The sequence below is a fragment of the Corapipo altera genome, unplaced genomic scaffold (genome assembly GCF_003945725.1).
Source record: "Corapipo altera isolate COAL_440 unplaced genomic scaffold, ASM394572v1 169, whole genome shotgun sequence".
NCBI lineage: Eukaryota > Metazoa > Chordata > Aves > Passeriformes > Pipridae > Corapipo > Corapipo altera.
The window spans coordinates 2,867,211-2,895,011 of record NW_020884946.1 but is presented as its reverse complement, the minus strand read 5'-3'; the positions used below and the strand labels follow the sequence as shown (position 1 = coordinate 2,895,011).

General features: G+C 48.3%; 1 protein-coding gene across 4 annotated transcripts in view; it reads right to left on the bottom strand.

Annotated features, from left to right (window-relative positions):
* The window catches only part of NIN (ninein), a 62,721-nt gene that overhangs the window by 13,994 nt on the left and 20,926 nt on the right, over positions 1-27,801 (bottom strand). For all 4 annotated transcript variants that reach the window (XM_027662505.1, XM_027662504.1, XM_027662503.1 and 1 more), the window contains exons 5-27: positions 23,821-23,860; positions 22,351-22,538; positions 21,152-21,298; positions 20,042-20,209; positions 18,150-18,286; positions 16,629-16,769; positions 16,303-16,477; positions 15,594-15,704; positions 14,724-14,813; positions 12,955-13,108; positions 12,493-12,614; positions 11,728-12,254; positions 8,993-10,996; positions 7,740-7,865; positions 6,846-6,915; positions 5,904-6,119; positions 5,441-5,554; positions 4,126-4,248; positions 3,496-3,609; positions 2,281-2,427; positions 1,313-1,492; positions 474-623; positions 72-170 (exon numbers count right to left, since the gene is read on the bottom strand). In XM_027662505.1, the coding sequence (XP_027518306.1) occupies positions 72-170; positions 474-623; positions 1,313-1,492; positions 2,281-2,427; positions 3,496-3,609; positions 4,126-4,248; positions 5,441-5,554; positions 5,904-6,119; positions 6,846-6,915; positions 7,740-7,865; positions 8,993-10,996; positions 11,728-12,254; positions 12,493-12,614; positions 12,955-13,108; positions 14,724-14,813; positions 15,594-15,704; positions 16,303-16,477; positions 16,629-16,769; positions 18,150-18,286; positions 20,042-20,209; positions 21,152-21,298; positions 22,351-22,538; positions 23,821-23,860 (5,343 nt within the window). The remainder of the gene's footprint in view (positions 1-71; positions 171-473; positions 624-1,312; positions 1,493-2,280; positions 2,428-3,495; positions 3,610-4,125; positions 4,249-5,440; positions 5,555-5,903; positions 6,120-6,845; positions 6,916-7,739; positions 7,866-8,992; positions 10,997-11,727; positions 12,255-12,492; positions 12,615-12,954; positions 13,109-14,723; positions 14,814-15,593; positions 15,705-16,302; positions 16,478-16,628; positions 16,770-18,149; positions 18,287-20,041; positions 20,210-21,151; positions 21,299-22,350; positions 22,539-23,820; positions 23,861-27,801) is intronic.

The window sequence follows — 27,801 nt, the reverse complement described above, 5'->3', positions numbered from 1 at the left end:
GTTTTAAAACAAATCCACAGGCAGAGTGAGACAGGGATAAAGCCCCACAGTCAACACTGACTGAGAAGTACCTCCATTAACTGATCATCCAGCTTGACTTGCTTTTTCCTTAGCCCTTCATTTTCTGAGCTGGTTTCCAGTTCACGCTCCAGAGAATTCATCTGACTGATCTATCAGAGACAAGAGAAGTTTCCTTAGAGAAACAGTAGTTGGTTATTTCATCTGGTTTTTTTTTACTTTTTTCTCCCCAATACTTAAGTCATGAACCATTAAAGACAACTCAAGACTAAAAAAACAGGACTGTTTGGACAAATGTCATGCTTTGCCACAAGTGAATGTCACCCTGCAGATGCACAGGGCACAGTCAGCTCCTTGGGACAGGGTTGTTTTGGTTTTTTTAAGAGACAAAAAAGCACGAAACAGGGAGGAAAAGAACGAAGTTACAGCTTCTCACTTCACCACCCAAAACTAACCTTCCTGTTTGCAGATGACAACTCCTTCTGCAGCTGCTCACACTCTCTCTTCAGGCTCAGTTTCTCCTGCTCTATGGCTTTGACGATGCCTGACTGGCTTTGATGCTTTTGGTGCTTTAGGGAAAGGATTGTAGATTCCAGCTGCCGGATCTAAAGAGAAGAGCAAATGTGGAAAGATGTTCCAGGTGATCCAAAAAAAAAAAAAAAAAAAATCTATTTGCATCTACTTCATCTACAGTACTGAGCAGCAATTGATTTTGGATTCACAGAGTCCCAGAATGGTTGGGTTGGAAGGGACCTTAAAGCCCATCTCATTCCAACCCTCTGGCACGGGCAGGGACACCTCCCACTAGCCCAGGTTGCTCCAACCTGGCCTTGGACACTTCCAGGGATCCAGGGGCAGCCACAGATTCTCTGGGCAAATCTGGGGTATTTTTGACATTTTAGCTTTGAGCATCTTGTCCTCCCCTCTCCCTTTCTTTTTCCTTCCCTCCCTTCCTCCTCCTCCTAATCTGCCTATTGCTGTGAGCCAAGAAATCGCACAAGAAGAATGCTGGGAATATTAAGAATCTTTTTTTAAAAGAAAAAAATGAAAGGGTGTTAGCTGGAAGTTGGACCAGAGAATTAACGGGAGAAGAATTAACAGGATTTTCTTTTAAAGAAGAGAAATATCCAAAGAGTGCTGTGGAGTCTCCACCTCTGGAGATATTCAAAACCTGCCTGGATGTGATCCTGTGCAACCTGCTCTGGGTTGCTCGAACAGGGGGTTGGTCTGGATGATCTCCAGAGCTTCCTCCCAGCCCCAGCCCTCCTGTGATCTGTCCCCTCGCTCCGGTTACCTTCTCCCTGGAGTGAGCCAGGTCTGTTTTAGTGCTCTGCACTTCCCTCTGCAGCCTCTCATTCTCCTGCCTGAGCAGGTTCTGCTCCCGATCCGTCGGCTGCTCCACTCCATCCCAGTGCATTGGCCCCTGCTGGTCCTGCAGCCCTGGGGAAGGCACAGCCCCTTCCAGAACCCGATTCTTAAGACAGACAGAATTGCAGGGTTAGGCCTTAAACAAAGAAGCAGATATTTCCTCTATTCAGGTGGGTTTTACGTGGACTTTTGGTACCTGCAGACTCTAAAGTCGCAGGATTCCCGTTTTCCTCCCAGCCTACACACTGTTTTCTCTCCTAAGAAACCCAACGTGCAAAGCCCAAGTGCTTCCCTCCACTAAAATCATGGATAATAACTGAGTGCAGAACAAGTGCACAGAGTTCAACACCACAAAAAAAAAAAAAAAGGCAATTTGTGCTCTGTTTAGAGCAAAACAGGACTTAGTATTATATATTAGTCAGTAATAGCTGTAATTTAGTTCCTGTTGTACCATTCTGAAACAGCCTCTTTTCCATGTGGACATTAAATATTCCTTAATTACAGGGCAAACAAGCCAAATTACTAACTGAACCCATAATACCAATCCCGAGACTGCTGTCTACAACCTCCTCCAGTTACAAATCCTCATTAGTTCAGAGAGGTTGGCATAATTCTCTACCTTTCAAAACTCAGTTGGACTGGAAATTAGATCCTCAGTCGATTAGTTTGTTAAATTTTATAGCTGATAGGTGCAAATTCATGCATTATTCACAGAATTGGGTTTTTATGTTTGGCAAAAGGTTTCTTATAGGGAAGGATGAAAACTCAGATGGATTGACCTTTACATTCGATGCTTAAAATAATAAGTTTTCTAAAAAGTCAGTTTAAAATCTGCACATTATATACAATATACAATAATTAGAGCTATCTTTTGAGGCCCCTGAAGCCCTTTACCTTTTCACTGCTGCTCTGCAGCTGCTTGTGCAGCGACACCACCTCTTGTTTCAGAGTTTCCTTCTCCTGCTGCGTCACCCGTAAGTCGGATTTCAGTCGGGACACTTGGAGGTTGGTGCTCTGCAGTGTTTCATCAAGGCTCTGAACCTGTAACAAGCAGGAATCACCTTTGCTGGACCAAGATTTCCTGTCTATGGAACAGGTGCCACATGTGTTTAGGATCTCTGATGGAAGGAGTGAAGGTACAACACTGACAACCCCCTCTGGAAATGGTAAATTGAGTTTCTCTCTCCAGCTCCCTGACAGGAGGGTGGAGCCAGGTGGGGGTCAGGCTCTGTTCCCAGGGAACAAGTGGACAAGAGGAAAATGGCCTCAAGTTGCACCAGGGAAGGTTTAGAGTGGATATTAGGGAAAATTTCTTCATGGAAAGGGGTTGTCCAGCCCTGGTACAGCTGCCCAGGGCAGTGCTGGAGTCCCCATCCCTGGAGGGATTTAAAAGCCATGTGGATGTGGCACTTGGGGATGTGGGTCAGTGGTGGCCTTGGTAGTGCTGGGGAATGGTTGGACTTTTCCAACCTTACAACTCTATAATTCCAAATGATTTTCCAACTTCCTGTTCCAAGTTAGCAGCCATCATCTTTCATAGTGCTTTCTCTCACTAAAACCCCCTTCTGATGTGTGCAAAGATGTGGTGCAAAGCCATCCACTTTTAGTATTTTAAACTTTGAATACAGACAAAAGGCTGCATTTAACAGAGACACCTTCCAGCCCTGAACATTTGCTGGGACGTGCTGGAAGAGAAGATTTCCCTTGAATTATTTATTCCTCCTGGCAGCCCATGGCCAAGGAGAGTGCTCAGCCAAGCAGCCAGATGCTCACAGCCCTCCTCCTGCACCAGGAGAGCAGGAGCAAAGTTTCTCCAGTATTTTAGGAACAACCAGGCAGAGTGAACTGGCAAAAGTAACTTGGCTGTGGATGCAAAACAGCATCACTTTTTTTTCAGCAAGAAAAAAGTCCCCTGTTCCATTTAGAAGTTTCCTCTTGTCCTTTAAGAGCATGCACCACTTTGAAAGCCCATCAAGGCAGCCACTCTCAGCTGCACCACATCTTTGCACACATCAGAAGGGGGTTTTAGTGAAAGAAAGCACTATGAAAGATGATCAAAATGCTTTTTATCTAGGGCTATAACAAACAAACAAAATCACTATTTTGTACCTTTTCTTGTGAGATGGTGAGCTGTGCTTTCAATGCCTGACTCTGCTGTTCCCAGGATTTCTGCTCCTGCTTCAAGCTGCTAATTGCACTCTCCAAGCAGCTGACTTGAGCTACCTGCAATGAGATTACATGGGGAAGCCTCACTCAGGATTTTCTCTAACTCAGTTTGACTTGGAGGGTTAACCCAGAGGGAGTTACAGCCACACAAAGAAAGTAGAAAAAAAACCCTCTCAGCTCCCAGCCTGGATTTCCACACAACAGGATCATTATTTACAGTGTGTACATGAGTTACTCTGCCCAAGTTCAGAGTTACAGTATGTTAAAGCTGCAATAAAAGTCCAAGAACACTGTCTTCCTTGTCCTGCTACAGTATTTATACCCAGGCCTCTCTTCATTGCAACGTTTGGAATTTTCTACATAATCAAATTACAGTAAAGCTCCAGAATTTAAGATTTCCTCTCTCAGACCAGCTAGGAAAAAAAAAAAAAAAATATCAGGCAGTGGCAATTCAGCCTTTATCTGGTTTGAGGGTAAGGAAAAACAAAAGATCCAAAGTAGTTTTACAGGTTATGGTGACACAGATAACGACACAAGAATTTTAAGTGATGTGGATTTGCAGTTCTTTCTTACCTTATCAATACATCTGTTCAGTTCCTCGCTCAGGGCTTCTTTCTCCTTCTGCAGCTTTTCATTTTTCGTAATTAAGCTCGAAACTTCATTTTGGAGGTCAGAGAGATCAGGGCATCTGGGCAGCTGTGGAAAGCAAACCCCTCACAGTTGCGTTTCTGTGCTGTTGCAGAAGTTGGCATGCAAGTCATGGGATCATGGAATGGTTTGGGTTGGAAGGGATCTTTAAAGGTTCATCCTCAACTAGGTCAGGTTGCTCCAAGCCCTGTCCAACCTGGGCCTTGGACACTTCCAGGGATCCAGGGGCAGCCACAGCTTCTTTGGGCAACCTGGGCCAGGGCCTCACCACCCTCACAGGGAGGAATTTCTCCCTAATATTTAATCTAAATTGACATGGGTGAAAATACATGGAGGGAAAACCACTGTACTGCTGACTTCTGATCCTTTTCCCAGCCAAGCACTCTGCCTTCTCCCAGGCTCTCCTGCCTTTCCTCACTCCATCTCCTGCCTGTAATTACATCCAGCCACAATTCACTCATTACTGAACAGGCCTCAGCTGCTTTTGCTTTTTAAGACCATTATCAACCCTGAGCATTGGGTGTCTCAAATGAGTGGTTTGCACAGAAAATGACTTTGTGGAGCCCTGATCAGGGAGGTGACTCATTTCATTTGTAGCCTTCATTATCTGTGTTTATTAGCATATATTTACAGCCAGTTGAATTGTGCTTATACAGGAGATAACTGAGCCCTCCAGGAAATTATCTCCACCCATATCTCCAGATGGATTTAGCAATAGGAATTCTCTCTGAGAGGACATGCTGGAAGAGCTCAGCCCTTAAATGGAGCTATAAGGGTATCACCAATTACACAGAGAAATGTTCTCCTGTGGATCCCATTTGCCCTGTCTATTCCTTAATTAGAGCTTTAAATCTCTGTGCTTACCAAAGCTTCTCCCTGTAGATCCACAACTGCCAAAAATCTTTTGGCAAAGTCTAAGTGAGCCCAACCTCATTTGAACACTTGTGCATTGTACCAAGAGACTGTTTCAAGAGGAGTTACATTCCCTTAACTTTTATGACCTTTCTTTAAAGAAATTAATTTTTCTCAACCCAGAATACAATAAAGGATGGTGAGAATTATCTGACAGCACTCAAATGGAATCACAAAATGGTTTGGGTTGGGAAGGATCTTAAAGATCATTTCATTCCACCCCCTGCCACGGGCAGGGACACCTTCCACTAGTCCAGGTTGCTCCAACCTGTCCAGCACTTCCAGGGATGGGGCAGCCACAGCTTCTCCAGGCAATAGGATACCATACCTGTTTTGTCTTCTCCAGCTCCTGCTTGAGGATGTGGTTCTCCTGCTCCATTAGATGAGCTTGAACCTTCATCTTTGACACCTCCACCTCCAGGGATGACACCAGATTTGAGGACTGCAAAAAGCAAAGGGCTCAGATTTCAATCCAGGAGACTCACAGGGTACCAAAGGTTAAGCAGAGGATGCTGCAGCCAGTGAGAGTGGTTAGAGCTGGGATGGCACTGGATGAACACAACAGCCATGCTGGGAAGTGCAGGGAAATATCTGCCATCATTTTCAAGGCCAACCTGTACACTTTTACCTCCAGGCTTTTGGCTGCTGCCAGGCTTTATTTCCTGCTCCATGTAGGAATTTTTAAGCCAGAACTTAGCAAATCTCAGCTCTGAAACCCCACACAGATCCCAAGACAGGGATGCCCATTCCATAGCACCTGGAAGTCCAATTGCCCCGGTATAATCCTGTACCTTTCTTTTGGAGTTTTCCAGTTCCTCTTTCAGTACCAGTCTCTCCTTTTCCCATTCTTCCAGGGTACATTTTCCCTCTTCCCTCTCCTTTTGCTCGAGCACCCTTGCCAGCTGTTGATTGAGATCCTGTACATCTGCCTGATTTTTGGAGTTCCTCTGGCTCAGTTCTGTATTTTCAGAGTCCAGCTGTTGGTTCCTGGTCTTCAGATCCGCCACCTGAGTGGGGACAGCAGTGTCAGCTACGACTGATTTTCCACAGGGAATGAGGTTTTAATATTTCCTTTCTATTAAGGGAATTAAAGATCTGACAAGTGTCACTCCAACAGTGACCCTGACCAGTTAATTGGCCTTAATTAGACCAGTTATATCAGTCACCCAGCACAGCACTGTTCCTCCTTCCCTTTGCCATGCTGATGTGGATTTTGAAGGTTATCTTAGTAGGTTATTCTAAGAAGAATTTTACTCAGCAATACTGAGAGGGACATGAATGTAAAAGCTTCTTAAACCTTCTACTTTGGCCAGCATAACAAACCACCCTTAAAATAAAAGTAGCAATCACATGGATAACAGCTGGCAGCATTCCTAGAACCAGCCAGCTGGGAAATAAGCAGAGGCTGAGTCACATCATCTCTATTTCCTATGGGCTACTGCAAAGCATTACCCACTAAGACTACAAAACAAAGACTCAAACTTTATATTTCTATGAAATAAACTTTCAAAGTTGACTTTGGAAAGGGCTCTCAAGCCTCTGTGAGCTGGATAATTACAATTGTTGTCTTCTCAGCAGGTCAAACAAGCCTCAAATCAATCTCAAGGAGGTAATAAGAACAGTTATCAAAGTTTAAATTTATAAAATGGTCATTTTCAGCCGCCTTTGTGACCATCCAAGGAACAGTTTTTATACAGTGAGAAGAGAGAAGGTTCTGGGCTCTGACCACACACCTGCTTTTTCAGGTTCTCAACCATCTTCTGTACAGCCACTTTCTCCTTCCTCACAGCCTCTATCTTTTGCCTAAGGAAAAACAAAAGCTCATTAACATTAAAATCACTTATTAATATATTAATTAAGATAGGACAAGAGGACACAGCCTCAAGTTGTGTCAGGGTTGGATACCAGGAAAAATTCCTTCACTGAAGGGGCTGTCAAGCCCTGGCACAGGCTGCCCAGGGAAGCAATGGAGTTCCCATTCCTGGAAGTGTCCAAAAAACACGTGGATGTGGCACTTGGGGACAAGGTTTAGTGGTGGATCTGGCAGTGCTGGGTTAATGGTTGGACTTGATGATCTTGGAGATCTTTTCCAACCTTAATGATTCCATGATTTGAAGAATGGGCTGTTTTTTAGCATCGTCAAAAATGATAATTCTGGATATTTATTTATTGGCTCAGCATCACTGCTTTGCATAAGTTTGGCAAGAATTCAACCCTCAAGGTGCCCCATAGAGGTCTTTTCTAGAAGAGAAGAATAATCCCAGGATCATGGATGGTTCTGTACTTATCAGAGACCAAATGACTGGAATAATCTGCCACGTGTGCCTTTCCCTGCCTTTGCTGAAGCACAAATAATTGCATCAGGTCAGCTCCTCAGTAGGTCCTGTGCTTGTGTGTGTTACTGGGTCATCTCAATGCCTACAGCTAAGCCTGGCTTCTAGGAATGGGCAGGGAAAAGGATGAGGAATAGCCTGTCAACCAGCTGGAGATTTCCAACAGCACCATGAAATTTCAGATTTGTAGAATATCTCACACACGAAGGAGCTCGGAGAGAAGGGATATAAACCCACTGTACTGTAGCAACAGCCTGAAGGCACCACTGGGTACGTGCCCCACAGAATTCTCACCTCATCTCTTCCCTGGATCCGTTTAGCTCCCTCAGCTTCAGGCTGGAAGCGCTTCCTTCCTCGTTTAACAAAGTCACCTCGTTTTTCAGAACGGTGTTTTCTTCTCGGAGCTTCTCGGCCTCGCATCTGGGGCAGAGGGAGGAGACAATGAGAACAGTTCCTGTGTAACAATCCAGGGAGGAAAGAGTTCCCCCAAGCCTGAGATACACCTGTAATGCTTCAAAGCAAAGCTACAGTTGGCTTGTTTTACGTATAAGTGGTATATTCATATTTCACGTTTCTCTAGTAAGAGCGCTCCCCAGTTTGCTAAAAAAGGGGGCTCTTTTGGCATGTTTTTGTACAGTTAAAATCTAAAAAGCTTCTATATCTTTCAGCCCTTAGGTTACAAATAGCTTCACCCCACAATATGCAGATTGCCAGGAAAGCAAGCTGTTTCCCCAACTGGAACTCAGAATTCTGGGAACAGCACTGTTGGAAAGTGCCTTTTCTGTCCTCAGGTGACTGTACAGAAATAACTTAGCCACAGTACAACACCTGAAAGAACAATTTCCTGCAGGAAGCTGGTGCTGAACAATAATTAAGCCACTTGTAGCCACTTTATCCATAAAAAACCCCTAAGAATCCTTGCTGGAATACAGCAGTTAAAAACAAGTAGGTAAAACCTATGATATTCTCTGTGTTATAATGGTATTTACCATATCAAACACCTAACCGGGAACAAAAAGCCACTATAATTCTCTTGTATTAACTTAAATATTGAGGAAAAGCAGAAGCCCTTTTAGCATTTCAAATTACCATAATTCTCCAGTATTAAGTGAAATACTGTGGAAAAATAGGAGCAATTTCAGCATTCCGAGCAACACTCAGGACTAGAAGGGAACAAAAGGAGTGAAGTGATATTAGTAAAAGCTAAAAGCAATCTGGAAGTGTTACCATGGATTTTGGACATGGAAATACAGGGGTTTCTGCATTATAAACTACACACTGTGATGGTGACTACGTCCACAGGACAGCTGGCAGGTTGCTCCTGGTTTACCACTCGGGTTAGGTCGTGGTCAGGAAGAGAAGCCACACACATTTATTTATTTATTCCAACGGTGGTTATCCAGGATTAGAGGAGTTAGGAGTCCATGGCACTGCTTGCTACTCAGAGTTAGACTAGAGTGGTTAATGCAGGAGCCGTGCAGCGTGTGGAGCGGTGGGTGGGATCGGGGTTAGTGTGGCTACGGCACGTCGGTGCAAGACTACGTTACCTCAGGATATCAACCTTCTGCTGCAGCTCAGTGCACGTGCTCTGCAAGCCCTGTGTCACCACGCTCCTCTCCTCGCCCTCACGGTGGAAGGACACGGAGTTTGGGATGCCTGGAGCAGCCGCCTTCTCCTCCTGGTCGGGCTTTTGCAGCTCCCTCTTTTCCACCAACGCCCCTCTCGCCGCGCTGTCGCTTTGGGAATGGTCTTGTTGACCTGTGAACGCTGTGGGATGTTCTTCCAGCTTCCCACCACTCGTGTCACTGTGCAGATCTACGTCTTGTTCTTGGACATCTTCCAATTCTGTGATGTTTTGGAGGAGCTGCGTGTTTTTCTCCTTGAACTCGACGCTTTCCAGCTCGCTTTCTCCCCGTTCACAACGAAGGCTCCTCAGCCTTTCCAGGCTGTCTTCTAGCACTTTATTCCTTTCAATTAACTGCATCATTTCAGCTTTCAGATCCTTGTTTTCCACCTGAATTTCTTCCTGCAGTGAGAGAAGTTCAGCCTGTGCCATGGATCTGTCTTCCAACTCTTCAACCCTTTTCCAAAGCTGAGCTATAACGCTCTTCAGGTCACCATTTGTCGATCCAGGAGCGTGATCCAACAGAGAAGAGGCTTCACTCAGTTCTTCAGCCTTTTCAAGCTCAACCTGCAGCTTCAAAGCATCAGAAACAAACCCTTTATTTTTGGGAGCTATTCTGCCATTCAGAGGAGGAACCTTCTGCAGTTTAACATCGTTGTGTAGCATTTTTGCTCTGGGAACTTTCTCGAGATCCCTCTTTTTTGGCAGCAGAGGTACCCAAGAAAGCAGCTCTTGATTCCTGTCACAATCCTGACTGCCATCAGCATCCAGAGCTGCTTCACTTCCTTGTATCCAACACCCCTGTGCCTTGAGCGTGTGGCTGCCCGCTCCGGCTTTCGCACATCCTTCCTCCAAATCTGAATCCACCTCTGTCAGATCTTCCAGGTCTGTACTATCAGTCTCCAAAGGTGGAAGGACATTTGAATCCATTCCCTTCTCTGCATCTTGACAATAACTGGGCAACCCTTCAAAACTGGGATCCATTCCCTCTGGTTCAGAGTCGGAGTAGCCAGGACTGGGAGGTCGTTCCCGCTCTGCGGCTCGGAGCCGGTGCTGCAGCCTGAGGATCTGGGCAGCCATCCTGACATTCTCCTTCACAGCCTGCTCGTGCACCTTCTGCAGGCTTTGGAGAACTTCTGCATCGTCCCCCAGAGGTGCTGTACCAGGGCAAGAAGCAATTTTGCTCTTGGCTTTTGCGTACTCGCTCTCCAGGGCCCTGTAATGGCTTTGTAGGGCGGAAAAACCACGCGCCTCCCACTGCAGTTTCTGTATTTTCCCTTGAAGGGCTGAGATTTCCAAACTCATCTCTGCCTTTTCTGTCTCTGCCCTTGCACAAATGTCTTTGTTTAAACTCTCCAGAGCAAGAAGTTTGGAGTTGAGCTCCTCTTTCTCTTGCTTATACTCACTGTCCAGTCTCTCCAGCTTTTGCCTAACCAGCTTCCCATTTTCCTCCACCATGGATATTAACTCGTCTTTGTCCTTAAGCTCTTTTTCATGGTCGTTTTGGAGCTGGGCTATCTTCTCCCTCAGCTTTTTCTCCTGCTCCTCGGCAGCACTCCTCAGGTCTCGCAGCTCCTTCTCGAGCTGCTCCCTCTCGCACACCAGCTTGTTCACCTCTTCCTTGAAGTTCTTCTCCAGGAGATCTCTCTCCTGGGTCAGGGCAGAAGAAACGGCCTTTTCATTTGCCAGGCTCTCCTTCAGGTGCTCGTGGGCTTCAGCGACCTCCTGAGCAATCTCATCCCTTTCAAACTCCCACTGGGATTTCTCCTCCCTTTGCTGCTCAGCGAGTTCACGCAGCTCCCGCTGGTAACGTCCTTCCAGGCTTTGGAGAGTTTCTTCATATTTGTTCACGAGCGTTTGTGTGTCCACAGAAAACTGAGTTTGTGCATGAGATGCTCTTCTGTTATAGTCACTTGCCATTTTATTCCTAAACACGGTTAATATAAAATATTACTAAACTCTGGGCTACCTCAAAGAGATTCAAAATGGCTTTTTGAATAAAACAAGCTGGAAAAAAAAAAAATCCCTTTTTCACTGAGTTTTGTACTATTGCACGGGTGTTTCTGAGAGCTAACGTTAAAATGGAGGCAATTTGGTGAAACTTCAAAAAGGAAAAGCTTTGGAAAAGTGTAACAACTCACAAAATGTCCTCAGAAAAGGTTTCATGGGCAGTGTGTGCCCTTTCTGTTCCTGTGCTCAGATTAGTGGGGGTAGATGTTTTTACCCTCATCTCCCTCGTCACCCCAGGATGGTTTTAGTTGCTTTTGACACGTGATGTTGGCTAAAAAAGCATTTCCCAGCCATCCCTTTCTTTCTTCAGCCAAGAACTCTGAAAAACCAGATGTCTTAGAAGGACAAAGCAGGGATTTGTAAAGCACAGGGATCCTGGACAGAGTTCAAGTTAATCACGCCTGGTTATGCTTTAACACCATTGCTGCCTCTGGGCAAGCTAAAAATTAATATAAATATCCGCTTGAGAAAGGTCAGAAGGGGAAAAAAAACCCAAAACCCTGGTGAGCAGCCCAGTGCTGTGGAATAGAACAGGGAACAGCAGTGTACGGTCAGAACACTTGGAATTAGGTGTCATGGGTTCACCTGCACTAGGCCCAGCTTGGCCACCACGCCAAGCCACGGAGGTTCAGCACACCAGACACTCACCTCTCCTCCTCCAGCTCCTGCTCGTGCTTCCTCAGCAGCTCCTGCTGCAGCTCTTCCTTCTCCAGGGCGTGCACCTCCGCCAGCCTCTTCAGCTGCTCGTGGAAGCCGCGCTCCAGCTCTCCCTTCTCCTCCTGCAGCGTCTGCACCAGGACTCTCATCTTCTCTTCCACCCAGACACCGTTTTGAATCAGTTCTTCCCGTTCCTGGCTGAACTTCTCGTTCGCCTGCTCCAGTCTGGCCCTAACATCCTCTTCATGCTCCTGCCTCAGCAGTTCCTGCAGGTTGGCTTTTTCCTCCTCAAAACACACTTGTAATTTGTTTTTCTCATTGTTGTGTTTGCTGTCGAGCTCTTCCTGCTGTTCCCTGAGTGCTGCTGCCTCTCCCTGCAGCTCTGCTATTCGATTTTTGAGGCCAGTGATCTGCTTTTCCATGACATTCATCTCTTCAGAGTACTTCTTCCTCATATCCTCTTGCTCCTTTTCCCAGTGGGCTTTTGTCTCGTCCAGCTGCTTTTCATAGTGGTTCACCTGCAAAATGAAAACAGGGTAGGTTCATTCATCTCCCACAGAATATTCTACAGAGATGTCTTCCTCAATATTTCCATATCATAGTTTTATATATTCATTTTATTAAACATTTTGATTTACACATCAGCATCTTATACTGATTTCCCCCACAAAGCTTTATTTCTTACTGGGATCACAGAATCCCAGAATGCTTTGGGTGGGAAAGGGACCTTAAAGACCATCTCATTCCAGCACTTACTGTGTCTTCAAGCTCCTGTTTGAGGTGATGTAGATCCCTGTGATGTTGCTCCTTCATTTGCTCAATGGCCATTTCTGCCTCTATGCTCATATTTAGTGGGTTACAGTCTTCTGAACCAAGTCCTTTAGAAATAAAAATTAGATAGCAATAATTTACATTAGAATAAAAACATGACATAATATAAAATATATAAAATTCTCAACAGAATTATTTCATAAATTTAAATTTGTTTAGGCAGCTACTTGCAGCTCTCAAATTCCCATCACAAACGCAGACAAAGCGACTGAAAATATTAATTTCAGCTTTAAATATAATCCAGTAGCCATATTCCAAATTAACATTAAGTATCAAAATAGAGGTGGTGATCAAGTCTCACTGGGAAGGTTTTTATGGAACTACCTCCCAGATGTTATCATAAACCCCTACAGCACAGATCCTGGTCCTAGTGGAGATGTTCTTTACCTTGGTCAGGCTCGATCCCGCTGTTGCCGTGACTCTTCACATCGATATCAAACTCTTCCGAGAGGGAATTTTTCAGGGAAGGTCTGAGCACTTTGCCCTGGGCACGGTACTCCTCCAGCTCCGAGTGCAGCTCATCGATCTGGTCCTGCAGCTCCTGAGAGGGAGGAAAGGGAGATCTGAGCGAAAGGAACCAAAGCAGCTGAGCATCCAACCCATCAACCATGAGACACGTAGGTGGGAATTACAGTAGGGAAAGACTTGTCAATAATCCATCGTGCCATAGTCATCCTCCTATCAGCAAAACAACAAGGGGGAATGGCTTCAAACTGCCAGAGGGAAGGGTTAGATAGGATATTGGGAAGGAATTCCCAGTTGTGAGGGTGGGGAGGCCCTGGCACAGGTTGCCCAGAGAAGCTGTGGCTGACCCATCCCTGGAAGTGTTCAAGGCCAGGTTGGATGGGGCTTGGAGCAACCTGGGCTAGTGGAAGGTGTCCCTGCCCATGGCAGGGGGTAGAATGGAATGGTCTTTAAGGTCCCTTCCAACTCAAACCATTCTGGGATTCTATGATGATTCTATGATGCAAAATTCTCAAAGGTAAAAGTTTATCATGCTCCAGGCACCTTTCACTTGATTCCTTCTTCCTGTGACCTTTTATTAAACAGCAGGAACCTTTACAAACAGCCAAGAAACACCTCCTCAAACGCCATCTACTTGAAAAAGAATCAAATCAGAAGCAAAAGATCAAATCAGGAACAAGAACCCCTCGTTGCTGCATTTCCCATCTGGTACTTCTGCCCCTTTGCCAGAAGAATATCCCCGGTGTTTGTGCCAAATGCCGTGCACTCCGCTCCATGAACAGCAGTTATTGAGGGAAATAACTCCCTGAATGTGTAAACACAGAATTCTGCAGATCTGAAAAGGCTCAGAAAGCGAACCCTGGGTAGTGATTTATATCAGCCCTACTCAAAAACAGAACAGTCAGCTGCGTATCAAGAAGTGTCAGTCCAACACCTATTCCCAGGCAGTTTTCGCTTGTAAACTGCAACTTCCCAAGAGAGTTGTTTCTGATCAGACAGCCTTGGGTAAAGGTTGCCCTTTCTTAAATGAAAAGGATCGTGCAGAACAGATCATAGAACCATAAAATCCAAGACTGGTTTGGGTTTGGAAGGGACCTGTAAGCCCATCTTGTTCCATCCCCTGCCACGGGCAGGGACAACTTCCACCAACCCAGGTTGCTCCAAGCCCCATCCAACCTGGCCTCAAACACTTCCAGGGACCCAGGGGCAGCCACAGCTTCTCTGGGCAACAGATGAGCTGGTACCACTGCAGGCTTCAGAAAGTAGGTATGTAAACAGATAACCTGCAGGCTCACCTTAAAGAAGTCTTTCAGCCGTACAAGATTTGGGGAGGAGAAAAACTTCCCATTCTCAATTTTATTTTAATAAAACACCAGTGGTTTGGAAACCAGCAAGGTGTGGATATATCTGATTTCTGCTCCAAGTTCCTGCAACTCTGAATTCCCAGGGCTCCACAGACCCTTTCCCAGCCCAGCCTTGGGGCACCTCATCCTCTTCAGCTCAGCCTCTGTGGGAAGAGCTTTCCAAGCCCCTCTGTGCTGCTGTTTGCAGTAAGGATGTGGCACTTGGGGACATGGGTCAGTGGTGGCCTTGGCAGTGCTGGGGGTATGGTTGGGCTTTTCCAACCTAAATGATTCTATGATAGTCTTGGTGAAGAAGGGTGTCAGGTCTCAGCTTTGGGCTCCACTTACTCTGCACTGCTGCTCGTACTCGCTCTTGATCTGGGCCAGTCTCTCCTCCTGCAGGAAAAACTCTGCACTGCTGGGATCCAGGTCACCAAACTGAAACACATGAATGGGATCCAGTTACTCACCCACCAAACAGCCCTGCTCAGCACAGCATGGATGCCATTCCTGCAGCCCATTCCAGCAGTCCTGCAGCCTCTGCCTCCTCCCCTTCTATTTTTCATTTCAAATAAAGAAACTCTACTTCCCTGCTAGTGGGAAACAATGAGCAACCTCCCTCAAAACACTGTCTGCCACCACAGTTCTCATGCTCTCTCTGATTTCAGTTTTCTAGTTTAGCACATGCACATCTCTGTACAATAAATAATCCCAAACTTTCGTGAAGTCTGGAAAACAGATGCTGGGTGGGAATCCCAGTGTATGAACATTTGTCTATGGATGTACAAACTCAAATGCCTTTGGAGAAGCTGATATTCTGACGAGTTTAAAGCAACACAGCCATGATCAGGCATTCACTTTGATTTTCACATTATTTCAGCAGAGATGCCATATAACTCCTCATGGATCCGCTTCCCTGGAAAGGACCTGCATGTTGGGTTTATCCAAAATTTTGCACTGAGGAGAAAAAAAAAAAAAAATCCCCGCAGATCTGCAGGATGATTTCTTCATTCTGAGGCTTCCTACTTTAATTAGAGTAAAATTACAGCTAAGGTGGAGCATCTTTAATTCCTTTAGCTGGAAGGCAATCCATGTCACCTTGGTCCCACCTGGATAAGGACCCCAGGAGCCTCTGGCTGTCAGTTAAACGGGCAGCTCGAGTGTAGAAACTTAAAAGGGATTTAATTCTGGAATCCCACCGGGAAAAGGAGGGTTTACCTTCTCAGCCAGGACGTTTTCCAAGTTCCTCTGCAGTTTGCTTGCCAGACTTTCACACTCAGCCAGTTTCTCTCCCGTTTCCAGCAGCTCGCTTTCCAGGCGGCTGTTTTCCTGGACCAAACAAAAACCCCCCCCACAACACCCTCAGCATTTGGAGGAGGAAAATATAAGCTTGTGTTAACTCATTTGAACAAAAAAGAGTTACTCCCACTCAAGTTGGAGCATGACACTGTTCCAAGCTTCAGCCAAAGACAGGAATTATGAATCCACGTGCACACAACCCACTCCTGCCACAGCCAAGTGTGAACGCTGGACTTGTGATAAAGCATCAAAAGGCATAACAGCAAGATGTTTGGGGTTTGCTTTAGATGTTTGGGGTTTTTTTATTTATTCTTAAAGCAATATTTTAAGCATTGTCAAGATGTTTTATCTCCTGGCTGGACAGAAAAAGATCCAGCAGGGCAGCCGTGCACACACACGCTCTGCACTTGATGGCAGCAGAGATTTGAATTGGAGCCTTAGCAATCCAAGGAACAGCCCATAGAGGTGACCCAAAAACTGATTCTCATGGATACACATCTATCTGGCTGCTTAAACTACTTTTGGTCAGCTCCACACACACCATAACACACCCTCTCCACAAGCATCGCTCCCCACTCAGCACATCCCTCGCTTTCGGGGGAAATCCTGACTCTTGGGTCCCTGTTACCTTCAGGGACAGGGCCAGGCGGTCCCGGATGTAATTCTCATCTGTTTTCAGCTTTTCAATCTCCTGCTCCAGCTCCAGCCTCTGTTTGTTTGCCTGCTGCAGGATTTGCTCCCTCTCTCTCCGGAGCTCGTTCTTCAGAGCCGCGATTCGCTCCTTGTACTCCTCGTCCAGCTTCCTACGGAGGCATCGGAGGCAAGAAGAACTTGTTAAAAGAAGAAGGTGGCAAGCACTGCAAGGAGTGAGGGCACTACCCGTGTCACCAGGTCCCTGTGATGCTGTGGCAGCGGTGCCAAGGAGGAGGGGAGGGTTGATTTGGGACACCCCACCTGAGGTTGTACTCGTTCCGGCGCTCAATCGCGGCGTGGTGATCGTCCACTTCGGAGGCCATCAGGGATTTCAGCTTCTCGGCCTTCTCCAAGTCCGACCGCAGCTTCTCCTTCTCTCTGGCCACTTGGTCAAACCTCTCCCTAGGGGAAGCAGAGCCATCCTGGGTTAGGTCACCCCTTCCTGCTCCCTCAAAGGGTTTTTTCTGGGGGAAGGAGAACACCTCGGAAAGCTCCCCAAGGGTCTTATCAACCACGTTTAGTCACTAGATTTGAACTTTGCACCCACAGCTCCAGACATATCTTAATATCCCCATAGGTCCTGAGACCTCAAGCTTCCCAAATTCATCAAATCCTGGACTCATTTGGGTTGGAAAGAACCTTAAAGATCATCCAGTTTCACCCCCTGCCGTGGGCAGGGACACCTTCCACTATCCCAGGTTGCTCCAAGTCCCTTCCAACTTGGCCTTGGACACTTCCAGGGATAGGGCAGCCACAGCTTCTCTGAGCAACCTGTGCCAGGGCCTCATCATCCTCACAGGGAAGAATTCCTTCCCAAAAACCAACCTAATCCTGCCCTATGTCAGTAGGAAGCCATTCCCTCTTGTCCTGTCATTCCAGACCCTTGTCCAAAGTCCTTCTCCAGCTCTCTCAGAGCCCCTTTAGACACTGGAAGGCATCTAAGGTCTCCCTGGAGCCTTCTCTTTTCCAGGCTGAACACCCCCAGCTCTTCCAGCCTGTCATATATGAGTATGAATATCCTGAATATCTAAACTATTCAAAGATTTACAGTACAGACAAAACATCACAAACAACTGGAGCTCGGGTACGTGGCAGATGGATGCAACAATCACAACAGGAGTGAATCCACACAAAACTGAAGGTGCAGTGCTTCAAGCCAGGGTCTCCAAAGTGGGGTGGACAAGATGATCAGTTGGTGTGTGGGAAAATTTGAGCTTCAGTAATACATATATATAAGTTATAAATTAATAAATATACATACAGGGAAATGCTTCCCCATCTCCCACACTCTCTGAACAGAGAAATCTGCACAGCAGGTCCAAAGCCAAACTGTGTTGACTTCCAAATGAAAAAAGGGGGGTTGCACAGTGACTTTGTACCTCCCCCTCACGTCTATCACATGGCAAAAGCTCTGGGATCCAAGAAATCAGTTTGGATTGAAGGTACTGACAACAAACTCCACCAGCCTCCATCCTAAGCTGTGCATTCCTTGGCCACCCATGACCACTGGGAATAGCAGTGACCACTTCCCGACTGTTCCCGGTCTGGGAACAACATCCTGCTTTCATTTTTTTATTTTTCCACTATATTTTTCTGCAATCCTTGGGGTGAGTGCTCCAAAAAAAAAAAAAAAAAAAAAAAAGGAGACAGCTGGAAGTTTGGGAGCAACCTAAGAGAGAACTGAGCCTTCCAGTGCCACGTCCACACCACCATTCCTCAGCTGCCCCTTCAGCTCCTGCTTGGCCCGACAGAGCAGCACATCCAGCGATCCCGGTGACTCACACGAGGTGCCTGATCTCCATTTTGAAGCTTGCCAGGGCTGCCTGGTGGACCCCATTCTTGGTTATCAGGAGCTCATTCTCCAGGGCCAGCGTCAGCTCCGTCAAGTTCACCTTCCCATCCAAGCTGAAGTCCAGAGCCTGCAAAAACAACGCGTCGTTAGAGCGGAACGAGCAACCCCTGCCCCGCGGGAGCCTGGAGACGTTTGGACACGTGAAGTGACAGGATGAAACGAGGAGGCTCAGAAGAGATCTTTGCTCGCTAATTAATCTGTCACAAACGCCTCCGGGGCAATAAACCAGACATCTCTGCCACCTCCCCGTGTTCCAGAGCTGCTGCCAGCTGTGGAGATGGGGAAGTGTCCCGGTTGAGCTGCAAGGCCAACAGGAAATTAAGCCCAGGCCTGATGAAATGCACTAATTCTCTAGAGGATCTAATCACAGCAGCCTTCCTAAACAGCAACTGCTGCAACAAAGTGGTTGGAGATGTTGATGTTAAACAGAACCAGCTCTTGCAATAGAGGCAACACAAAACCAGGAAGGATTTGATGGCAAGGATCTCGCCTCTTAGAAAGCAAGTTATCAGCAACTGCTTGGAATTTTATAGAATCCCATAATGGTTTGGTTGGAAGGGACCACCTTAAAGATGGTCTCATTTCAACCCCTCTGCCATGGGCAGGGACACCTTCCACTGGACCAGTTTGCTCCAAGCCCTGTCCAACTCATCCTTGAAGAAAGGCCTTTCCTTTTGTATTCAAAACTCACATGGACGTGGCACTTGAGGACATATTTCAGTGGTGAAGTTGATGGTTGGACTCAATCTTAGAAGTCTTTTCCGACTTAAATGATTTCCTAATTCAATCTAACTCTGCAGGAGCACGGAGCAAAGTACTTGTGGTGGGGCTGAAACACTGCAGACACTGGAGAAACCACTCCAGTGGCACCAGGAACAAAGGAAGTTGCCAGAGAGAAGGTAAAGGTGGGCACACAGGTCTCGTGAAGATGGTCCCACGTTCTCAAACTGCCCTGTGCAAGCCCAGGCTACAAGTGGGTTTCAAAGCCTGAGCAATGATAGAGGTTATTACAGCCTGGGTGTTCAATATCCACATGGATATGCAAAGTCAAGGGAATCAGAGGTTATTACAGCCTGGGTGTTCAATATCCACATGGATATGCAAAGTCAAGGGAATCACATTGCTGGGAACCCAGCGAGGGTCTCAAAACAGAGACCACCATGTGAAATTATCCTCTTCCATCCACAGCTTCTCGTGAGATGGACGGGGATGGGGTTTATTCAGGCATCTGATTTGCACCCCCATCACCTTTTTACTCCCCCTGACAGAACACTAAGGACTGGGCAGGATTTCAAGTGCTGTCCTCCACCTCAGCACCAGCAATAATTCAGGTCATGCCAGTGCTGAGAGGTGTAGCTATTCAGGGAAGGGAAAGAATTAAATTGCTTTCTAACAAATATAGGTGACCCCTTTGAGTTAAGCTGGAAATCACATTGTATTTTTATCATTAGCTTCCATCTCTGTGGGATGCACCATAAAGGAAATTATTGGAAACTTCACAGAACTGTCGTCACTAGCACTGGGAATTTTTATAGGATCATAGAATGGTTTGGGTTGGAAGGAGCCTTAATAATCATTCCCTTCCACCCCCTGCCATGGGCAGGGACACCTTCCACTAGCCCAGGTTGCTCCAAGCCCCATCCAACCTGGCCTGGAACACTTCCACGGATGGGGCAGCTCCTCTGGGAAGTTTTAAAAGGGAAAAAACCCAGGGATTTTAGAAGGGGAAAAAAATAACTCAGTTACAATCCAGCATCCAACACTGGGGGGAAAAAACCCAAAAACAACCACATCCAAGGGGTGGGATGGAGCTGGTGGTTACCTTCAGGATCTCCTGGCTGTTCTCTATGCCCTCCTGGTGCCAGCAGTCGAGGACACCCTCCACGCAGCCGTACCCCATCCCATCATCCAGGCTGGAGAAGAGGGAGAAGCCGATGGTGCTGGGCATGGCCGAGGGGGTGGTCGTGCGCCGCCCGCTCTCGTCGAAGGACTGCCGGGAGAGGGTGAGGGTGTGACAGGGCACGGGCAGCGCCAGGCATCTGGCCACCCCGTGCCCCACAGAGGCTTACAAATGTAATTTCCCTGCTCCAGAGATTAAGGATTAAGGCCTGCTGCTCCTCACTGCCAAGCAAACGCCCAGTGGGAGCGCTCCCGCTGACCTCACGGCGCCGCGGCGCAACCAGGCACTGGGCATTTAAACTAAATCCGAGGAGGGGCAGTTTCAGAGCTGTCCCCAGTGCTCCAGAACTGTTTTTCCACTGTTCATTTTCAGCTTTGAGTGTCACCTCCCCTAAAAAGGCTGCAGGGAGCACGTGCAGAGGTGCTTTGGGTACAGCCTTCAGCTCCCAGGCGAAGACAGGGAATAGATTTCAAACTCTCTCCGAAAATAAGTAATAATTGGAGAAGAGACATGGGACCTGCATGTCCACAGCCCCCAGCTTACCCCAGGTATCACTTCTCCCTGCACCCAGTTTATACTGGATGCTCCATCCCTGGAAGTGTCTAAGGCCAGGTTAGATGGAGCTTGGAGCAACCTGGGCTAGTGGAAGGTGTCCCTGCCCATGGCAGGGGGGTGGAACGAGATGGTTTTTAAGGTCCCTCCCAACCCAAACCATTCTAGGATTCTATAACTCTAAACCATTTACTTACTGCACTTCACAGGTTGCCAGAGCCACCTCCCCTTTAACATGAGAGTGTTTACTGCTTTATGTCCCCCAACCCTCCCAAAGAAGCTTTTTCTGAGAGAGAGAGAACTTGAAATCTGCTTTTGGAGCAGCTCCCTGTCACCACCTCCTGCCTCCACGGGGCAGGGGAACCCTCACAGCTGCCCCTCCAGGGACAGATGGTGAGCGAGAGGAGGAGACAGGCTAAGTGGGATTTGCCCAGGACTTCTCCCCCTCCTTTTCCCCCAGGATCCACCCCAGTTTCTCACCTGCATGGAGAGGTGCCGTTTCAGCTGTCGGTACGGAGTAGATGCCGAGGGTGTCAGTGACTTCCCATTTTTAATCAGGCCATAAAAGAAGTCCTCTACACTCATGGTCCCATCTTGCTCCAGGTTGTGGAGCACCTCTTCGAGCACCTGCAAGGAGACAGAAATCACATCTATCACCAAACCACCACGGTGACAATCTGGCACAGAGGAAACATCCTATTCCCAAGGCTCTAAAAAGAGCAAAGCAAGAGTTCTCAGGTACCACATCAGCCTAATGCTGGTACAGCAACCTCCACACGGAAAACTGCAGACACAGACACCACGAAAAAAAGCTCAATGACCATCTTGGAGCCTCTATTTAATGAGGCAGCATGAAAAAAAGCCTCATTTCATTCTGCTCCCCAGACAGGGTGACCTCAGGAATTCAGCACAATGCACTGAGAGATGCCAAACCCTCAGCAGCTTGAAGTGACCAGGCAAAAAAACCACAGTAAGACACTGCAAGGTTATAATAAATTTGTTTTATGCTTCAGGGCGTGCTGCTTTCTGAAGAGCAGGATCAGAGATGTTCAGATTAGTCCCTCACTATTTCTTTGCCCACAGTTTATCTTTTCCATTGTCTGCGTTAATACCCTGAAAGCATTTCATTGCAGATACTGCAAAGGAATACCTGCCCAGACTCATGTTTTATGGAGGGAATTATTACAAGCCATGTTGTTTTAAGATGCAAAAAGTCTGACTTTTCTAATAAAACAAAATTCTAAGTTGACAAGAGACTTTCTTTGCTGAAGAATTCATTTTCTTGTGGACTCTTGCAGCAGGACAGAAACAGCCCAGAGGTCTTCACAAAGTCAAAAGCAACCACCTATGAATATTTAACCCATATTTACTGTCTAGCTAGAAGATTCCTGGGATTAAGGAGACATGCTTGGAATCCAGGAAATGTTTTTAAATTCCAGTTTCCTCTGCAACTGCACGAGAAGACACGCACACGATGGTGTAAGGCTGGCAGCTGCCTCCTCCTAGAGCAGCCACCCACATCTGATGGTATGACACCAAAAATATTACTGGAAAAATCAGGAGCTAGAGCTGGAAACTCCTTTCTAACTAGCAACCTGTTCACCAGGACAGATCTGGGGAAGCCACACTAAATCCCAGGCCACAGGCAGTGGTGTGAAGGTCTGTACGTGGTCACTCACCTCCCCGGCCACCGTGTGCAACCCGTACTGCTCACAGATGGAAACCAGCTTCTTCCTGTTCAGGTGGCCATCCCTGGTGATCCCCAGGTGCTCACAGACCTCCTGCAGCTTCTCCTCTATCCAGTCTGGGCTGGGGGAGGTGCCAGGGGAGGCGTTCAGGTCGTCCGGGTTCCAGAAGCGCAGCTGTCCTGGAAATGGGAAATTGCTTTGCTTTTTGGGGCAGCCACCAGAAGACCTGGGGGGGTCTGCACCTCACAGGGGACCTGCTGCTGCGGTGGGCAGAGCTCCTTTCTGGCTCATCCTATCCCATGGGATCATTTGCCTGAGCTCATCCTGCTCAGAGCACACCTGGCATTCTGGGGTATGGATACTGGTCCCAGTAGTATCTGACTCCACCAGAAGGTTCTGCTCAGCATTCAGCTCACATGTGCCACCACAGGGGAGGGAACCTCATGGGATTGTTGAGGTTGGAAAAGATCTCTCAGATCATCAAGTTCAATTGTTCCCCCAGCACTGCCAAGGCCACCATTAACCCAGGTCCCTGAGTGCCACACCCACATATTTTAATTCCCCCCAGGGATGGGGACTCCACCACTGCCCTGGGCAGCTCTGCCAGTGCCTGACCAGGTTCAGGGTAACCTACAGCTGGGATGGTGGTCAGGAGGATCTTTGGGAATGTGGCTGAGTCCAATGGCCAGTGTGGGCTGCCAGCCAGGGGAAGGGCAGCTCTCTATCCAGGCAAAGATGGAGAAGGGACCCCTCCTCCCCTGGGCAGTTAGGGGATCATTGGAGCTGCAAGGCCACCTCCTGGGGCTGGAAAAGCAGCTTTAGGAATAAAAACCATGGTCCCTTTGGATAGGGTAGGAGTTAGAGAGCAGCTGAAATGCAGAAGAGGTGTTGAAGCAATTAAAAGGAAGAAGGTTTTTACAACGAGAATGGTAAAACACATTTTACCATTCTCTGGCACAGAGAGGTGGTAGCTCTTCCCTGGAAGTTGTTCAAGGTCAGGCTGGGCAGGGATTGGAGCAACCTGGGATAGTGGAAGGCGTCCCTGCCCACAACAGAGGGTGGAACCGGACGTCTTTAAGATCCCTTCCAAACCAAACTATACGATTTCACGATGCTATGACAACTGGGGAACCTTTAACAACTGGTTCCTGCTGACACCTAGTGCCCGTCGAGCTCCATTACAGCCAGCACCCCCAGGGTAGGAGCAGGGACCAGGACAGGGGTGCTGAGCTCAGGGACACCAGGATGAAGGTGGCAGAGAGGCGAAGGCACAGGTCGTGCCCTCAGAGGCCCCCTGCTTTAGCTTTCATCCCCAGGTGCACCTCCCTGAGCTCTGCACCAGCCAGGCTGGGATGCTCCACACACCCAGCTGGCCCGAGACCCTCTCCATGTGCTCCTCTGATTCATCTTCAAAGCTGTCAGGAGAACAAGCCACATCCAAGTGCTGCTCTTTGCTCTTACCCTCGGCCTCGTACTCCTCGCTGTCTCGCGTCTTCCAGCGCTGGGGAGAAAACAAAAGGTTCCTGAGTTATTACTATTGCAAGACATCACCCCTAGGAAAAGAGACTCTGAGATCAGCACTGAAGGAGCTGCAGGGCTCCAGCAATGCCGACGGGCTTTCATCTCCCAGCTCCCTGCGGGCTGGGCTGGCAATCCACGGTTCTTTGATCCTGCCTTGTTCTCCGGCGGGGAGAAACTACGGCTGCAGCAAGAGACACCCAAAGCCCCGCAAAATGATCCAGGAGAGGTGAGAGATCAGAGTCTGGCAGGGTGATGGGAGAGAGGGAGGGGCTCGCCCTCCAAGAAAATCGTGCTGCTTGTCTTAGAGGTGTTGATAGTTGAGGTGATGGGATGCAGGAAAGATCATAGAACTTGTAGTTGGGTTATCCTCTCCTTCCAGCACTCTGTTTTTCCCTATTTTGGCCCACATTTAGCCAAGCCCACTCCAAACCTCCTCCACTAACTGCAGCTCTATAAGACAGACCCATGCTGTCAACAAGCTTGAAGAAAAAAAAAAACCAACAAAAAATCACTTTGATGGTCTTAAGCCCTCTATAAACACCCTCATTCCCTCTGGAAACACCCCATCAGCTCAGGCAGCACCGGGAGCATGGCAGAAGTACAGGATTTAAGATGATTCCCTCATGTACTACACGTTGTCTCATCCCTACCACCGTTGTACCAGCCAAGGGTATTTACTCCCACGCCACACGAACTCCTGGTTTAGCAGTGGCCTCGGCAGATGTTGTTCCTCCACCGCTACAACAAGTGGATACTTCTGCCTGCACGTGACTGATGGATTTGGAGGCAAAGTCACCCAGGACATAAAGAGGCTCTAAATCATCACAGAAAAAGTTCAATACGTCTCATTCAGATTACAGCTAAAAGCCATTAATCTACAACGTTGCCATGGAAACTGGATTAGGTCACTGGACTTTTTTTAGCTCTGCTGCTTGTTCCCGTTTCAGCTGCCGGACCAGGCAAGGGCCGTTCGCTGCCACAGCACCACAATGTCCCATCAGAGACAAAAAGCAGGAGCTGAGGCAGCAGGTACCATCAAATCCCACCCCTGGAAGCGTTCCAGGCCACGTTGGACAGGGTTTGGAGCAACCTGGGATCCTGGAAGGTGTCCCCACCCATGGCAGGAGGGTGGAAATGGATGAGCGTTAAGGTCCCTTCCAACCCAAGCCATCCCATGATTTTATGTAATTACCATCTACAAAGACAAAAACCAGCTTAAAACCTGCACAAGCTGACACCATCCCAGCCCTTGAGTGCCTGTACAATATGCAACAGCCAACACTGTGTGGAGAGGGGGTCTCTGAGTGCCACCCTGCAGCAACTCATCCTTGTGGTAGGGGGGAAACTGAGGGGAACCTGGTAGTGATGCTCAGAAGGCAGATCCGCTGTGTCCAAGTCTTTCTCCACAAGCAACATATTATATATATATATCATAGCACCAGACCCTTTCACTTCAAGGATGCCTCAAAACCAAGAAGCCCAAACCAGAGATGCTGTGGGAGTTCCACCCCTGGAAGCGTTTATGGACATAATGGATGGGGCTTGGAGCAACCTGGGCTAGTGGAAGGTGCCCCTGCTCACATCACGGGTTGGGAACGAGATGATCTTTAAGATCCCTTACAAACCAAACCATTCTGGGATTCTACGAACCCACGACACACAACAACCCCATAAACACCAACAACCTGACGAGGCTGCAACACAGTGGCGGGGGGGTGGGAGGCTGCGGGCTGGCAACCCCCCCCAACAGCGACCCTGGGGCACTCGTGTGACCTCCCTGCCCGTGCCGGGGAGGGCTCGGGGGTCCCTTTGTGTAACGGGGGCTCGGGGTCGGCCACCGCCGGTGGGAGCACAAAGAGGGGCTGGGCCGGGCATGGGGGGGACGGAACATCCCGATGTCAGGCCCGGCATTGTTCCCCCAGCCCCAGCAGTGCTACAGCTGGCCACGGGTCACACCCAGCAGCCGCCGGGATCCCAGGAATGCGTTATTATTTGGGAGGCGCGTGCTCGGCCGGGCCGAGGAGCAGATGGCCACGGCTTTCAATGCATCTGCAGCCTGTGCCGTTTGCTCGCCGTGGCCTCTCCCCAGAATAAGGCAGCAGCCACCTCTTCTCCCCCCCTTGCCATCTGCTCCAGCCAGACAGACCTTTGTTCTCCCCCAGAATATATTGCTAATTAAAATGATGATCAGGAGCACACGCCGAGCCCGCTCTGCTTCTCGCGGCGCAAGGTGAGCCAGAGCCCCAGTGTTGGCAAATCCCGTTCTTCCCAGATGCAGAGATCAGCTCCCTGGGCTGAGCAGCCGGAGCAGAGACCCCAAAAAGCTGTCAAATCTCCACACCCCACTTTGCCAGGTGCCTCCAGCTCCAAAGCACCGGAGTCACACCAATTAACACATTTTTGTGGGAAGCAGGCACTATCCTGAGGTGTTATCCACAAACCCTGGCTGTACAGGACAATCCCACTTTGGGAGCCTCACATCAAGGACCTAAAGGCAAGGAGTTTCAACCTGAGCCTCCCAGAAGGTTTTGTTCCAAGGCCATGCCACGCTAGAAGCAACTCTTGCAGAAGCAAAGACACAGAAAATGGGAGAGAGTGGCTCTGGAAGGCACTGAAAGGACAGAGCTGGGATGGGACAGCAGTTTCTACAACCTGAAGGCCAGGTTGGACAGGGCTTGGAGCAACCTGATCCAGTGGAAGGTTTCCCTGCCCATGGCAGGAGGTGGAACAAGATGGACTTTAAGGTCCCTTCCAACCCAAACCATTTCAGGATTCTATGAACCTTCAAGTAGGAGGGACCTTTCCCAGAGCAGAGCCAACAGCTGGGGAAGGGGAGGTGACAGATGCTCTACGGTGAGGTTTGGAAGTCAGCACGGCCAGCATCCATGGGGACAAACTCCTGCAGGTCAGAAGGACCCTCAGGATCCCGCCGCCACACCCCACTCACAGTGGGATCAACACCAAACCCAGACCCAGCTGCTCGTTACTTTATCCAACAGCACCTGAAAAACCACCGGGGGTGGAGGTCACGGAGCCTCCCTGGGCAGCTGATCCCATGCACAGACCAGCCCTCCAGCCTCTCCCCTTGTGTTTACAGCCACGAGGAGGGGAGGGAAGGGAAGGGAAGGAAGGAAGGAAGGAGGGAAGGAATCCTCTCAGACAGAGTCTGAGCCCTTTTAATTGGCACCGCTTGAGAGCAAGCACCAATTAAGCCACCCTGTCCCAGTTCTCAGGCCACAAACAGCCCGGGCCGGAGCCAGGCTTGCGGAACGCCGGCGACGTTTGTACACACAACAGCACAAAACTGGGAAAAGGCTGGTGGCCGTGCCAGGTCCCAGGGAGTCAACGCATCAGGAGTCTCCAACACTTCCCTAGGACCCCTCAACACCTCCCAGCAACTCATTTCCGTGCATACCAAGAGGATCTGCTTTACAAGTGAGATAGCAATGCTGATAGAGTAGGGATTTTAGCCAGTCTTTTGCTTAATTTGCAAGAGAATTAACCATGCCATCACCCTAAAAGGTGCAACAAGCATTCCCAGCAGGAGACTGATCCACCCCCTGGTTACAGTACCAGCTGGGTTAATTAACTGACCTTGTTAATAAACTACCCTTTTACACCTCCGTGACAGCTAAAACCGAGGAGTAAGATTAGAGTAGCCTCTTCCATCAAGGGCATGGCTTCCCTAGGGGGTATGGGCGGATTAACACCGATTCCAAGGTCAGGGCAGCCCATGTGGGCAGCACCAGGAGATGGATGAGGATCCCTGCGGCGGTGAGCAAAGGTCACCGAGAGCAGGGAAAAGAAGCTGGGTCTGATGGAAAAGCTTTTCTTTGAGGTATTTTTTTTTTTTTTTAATTTTTAAGCTCAGCTGCATGGGAACAACACTGAAAACCTGGAAATTTCTCCCTTGCTTTCCCA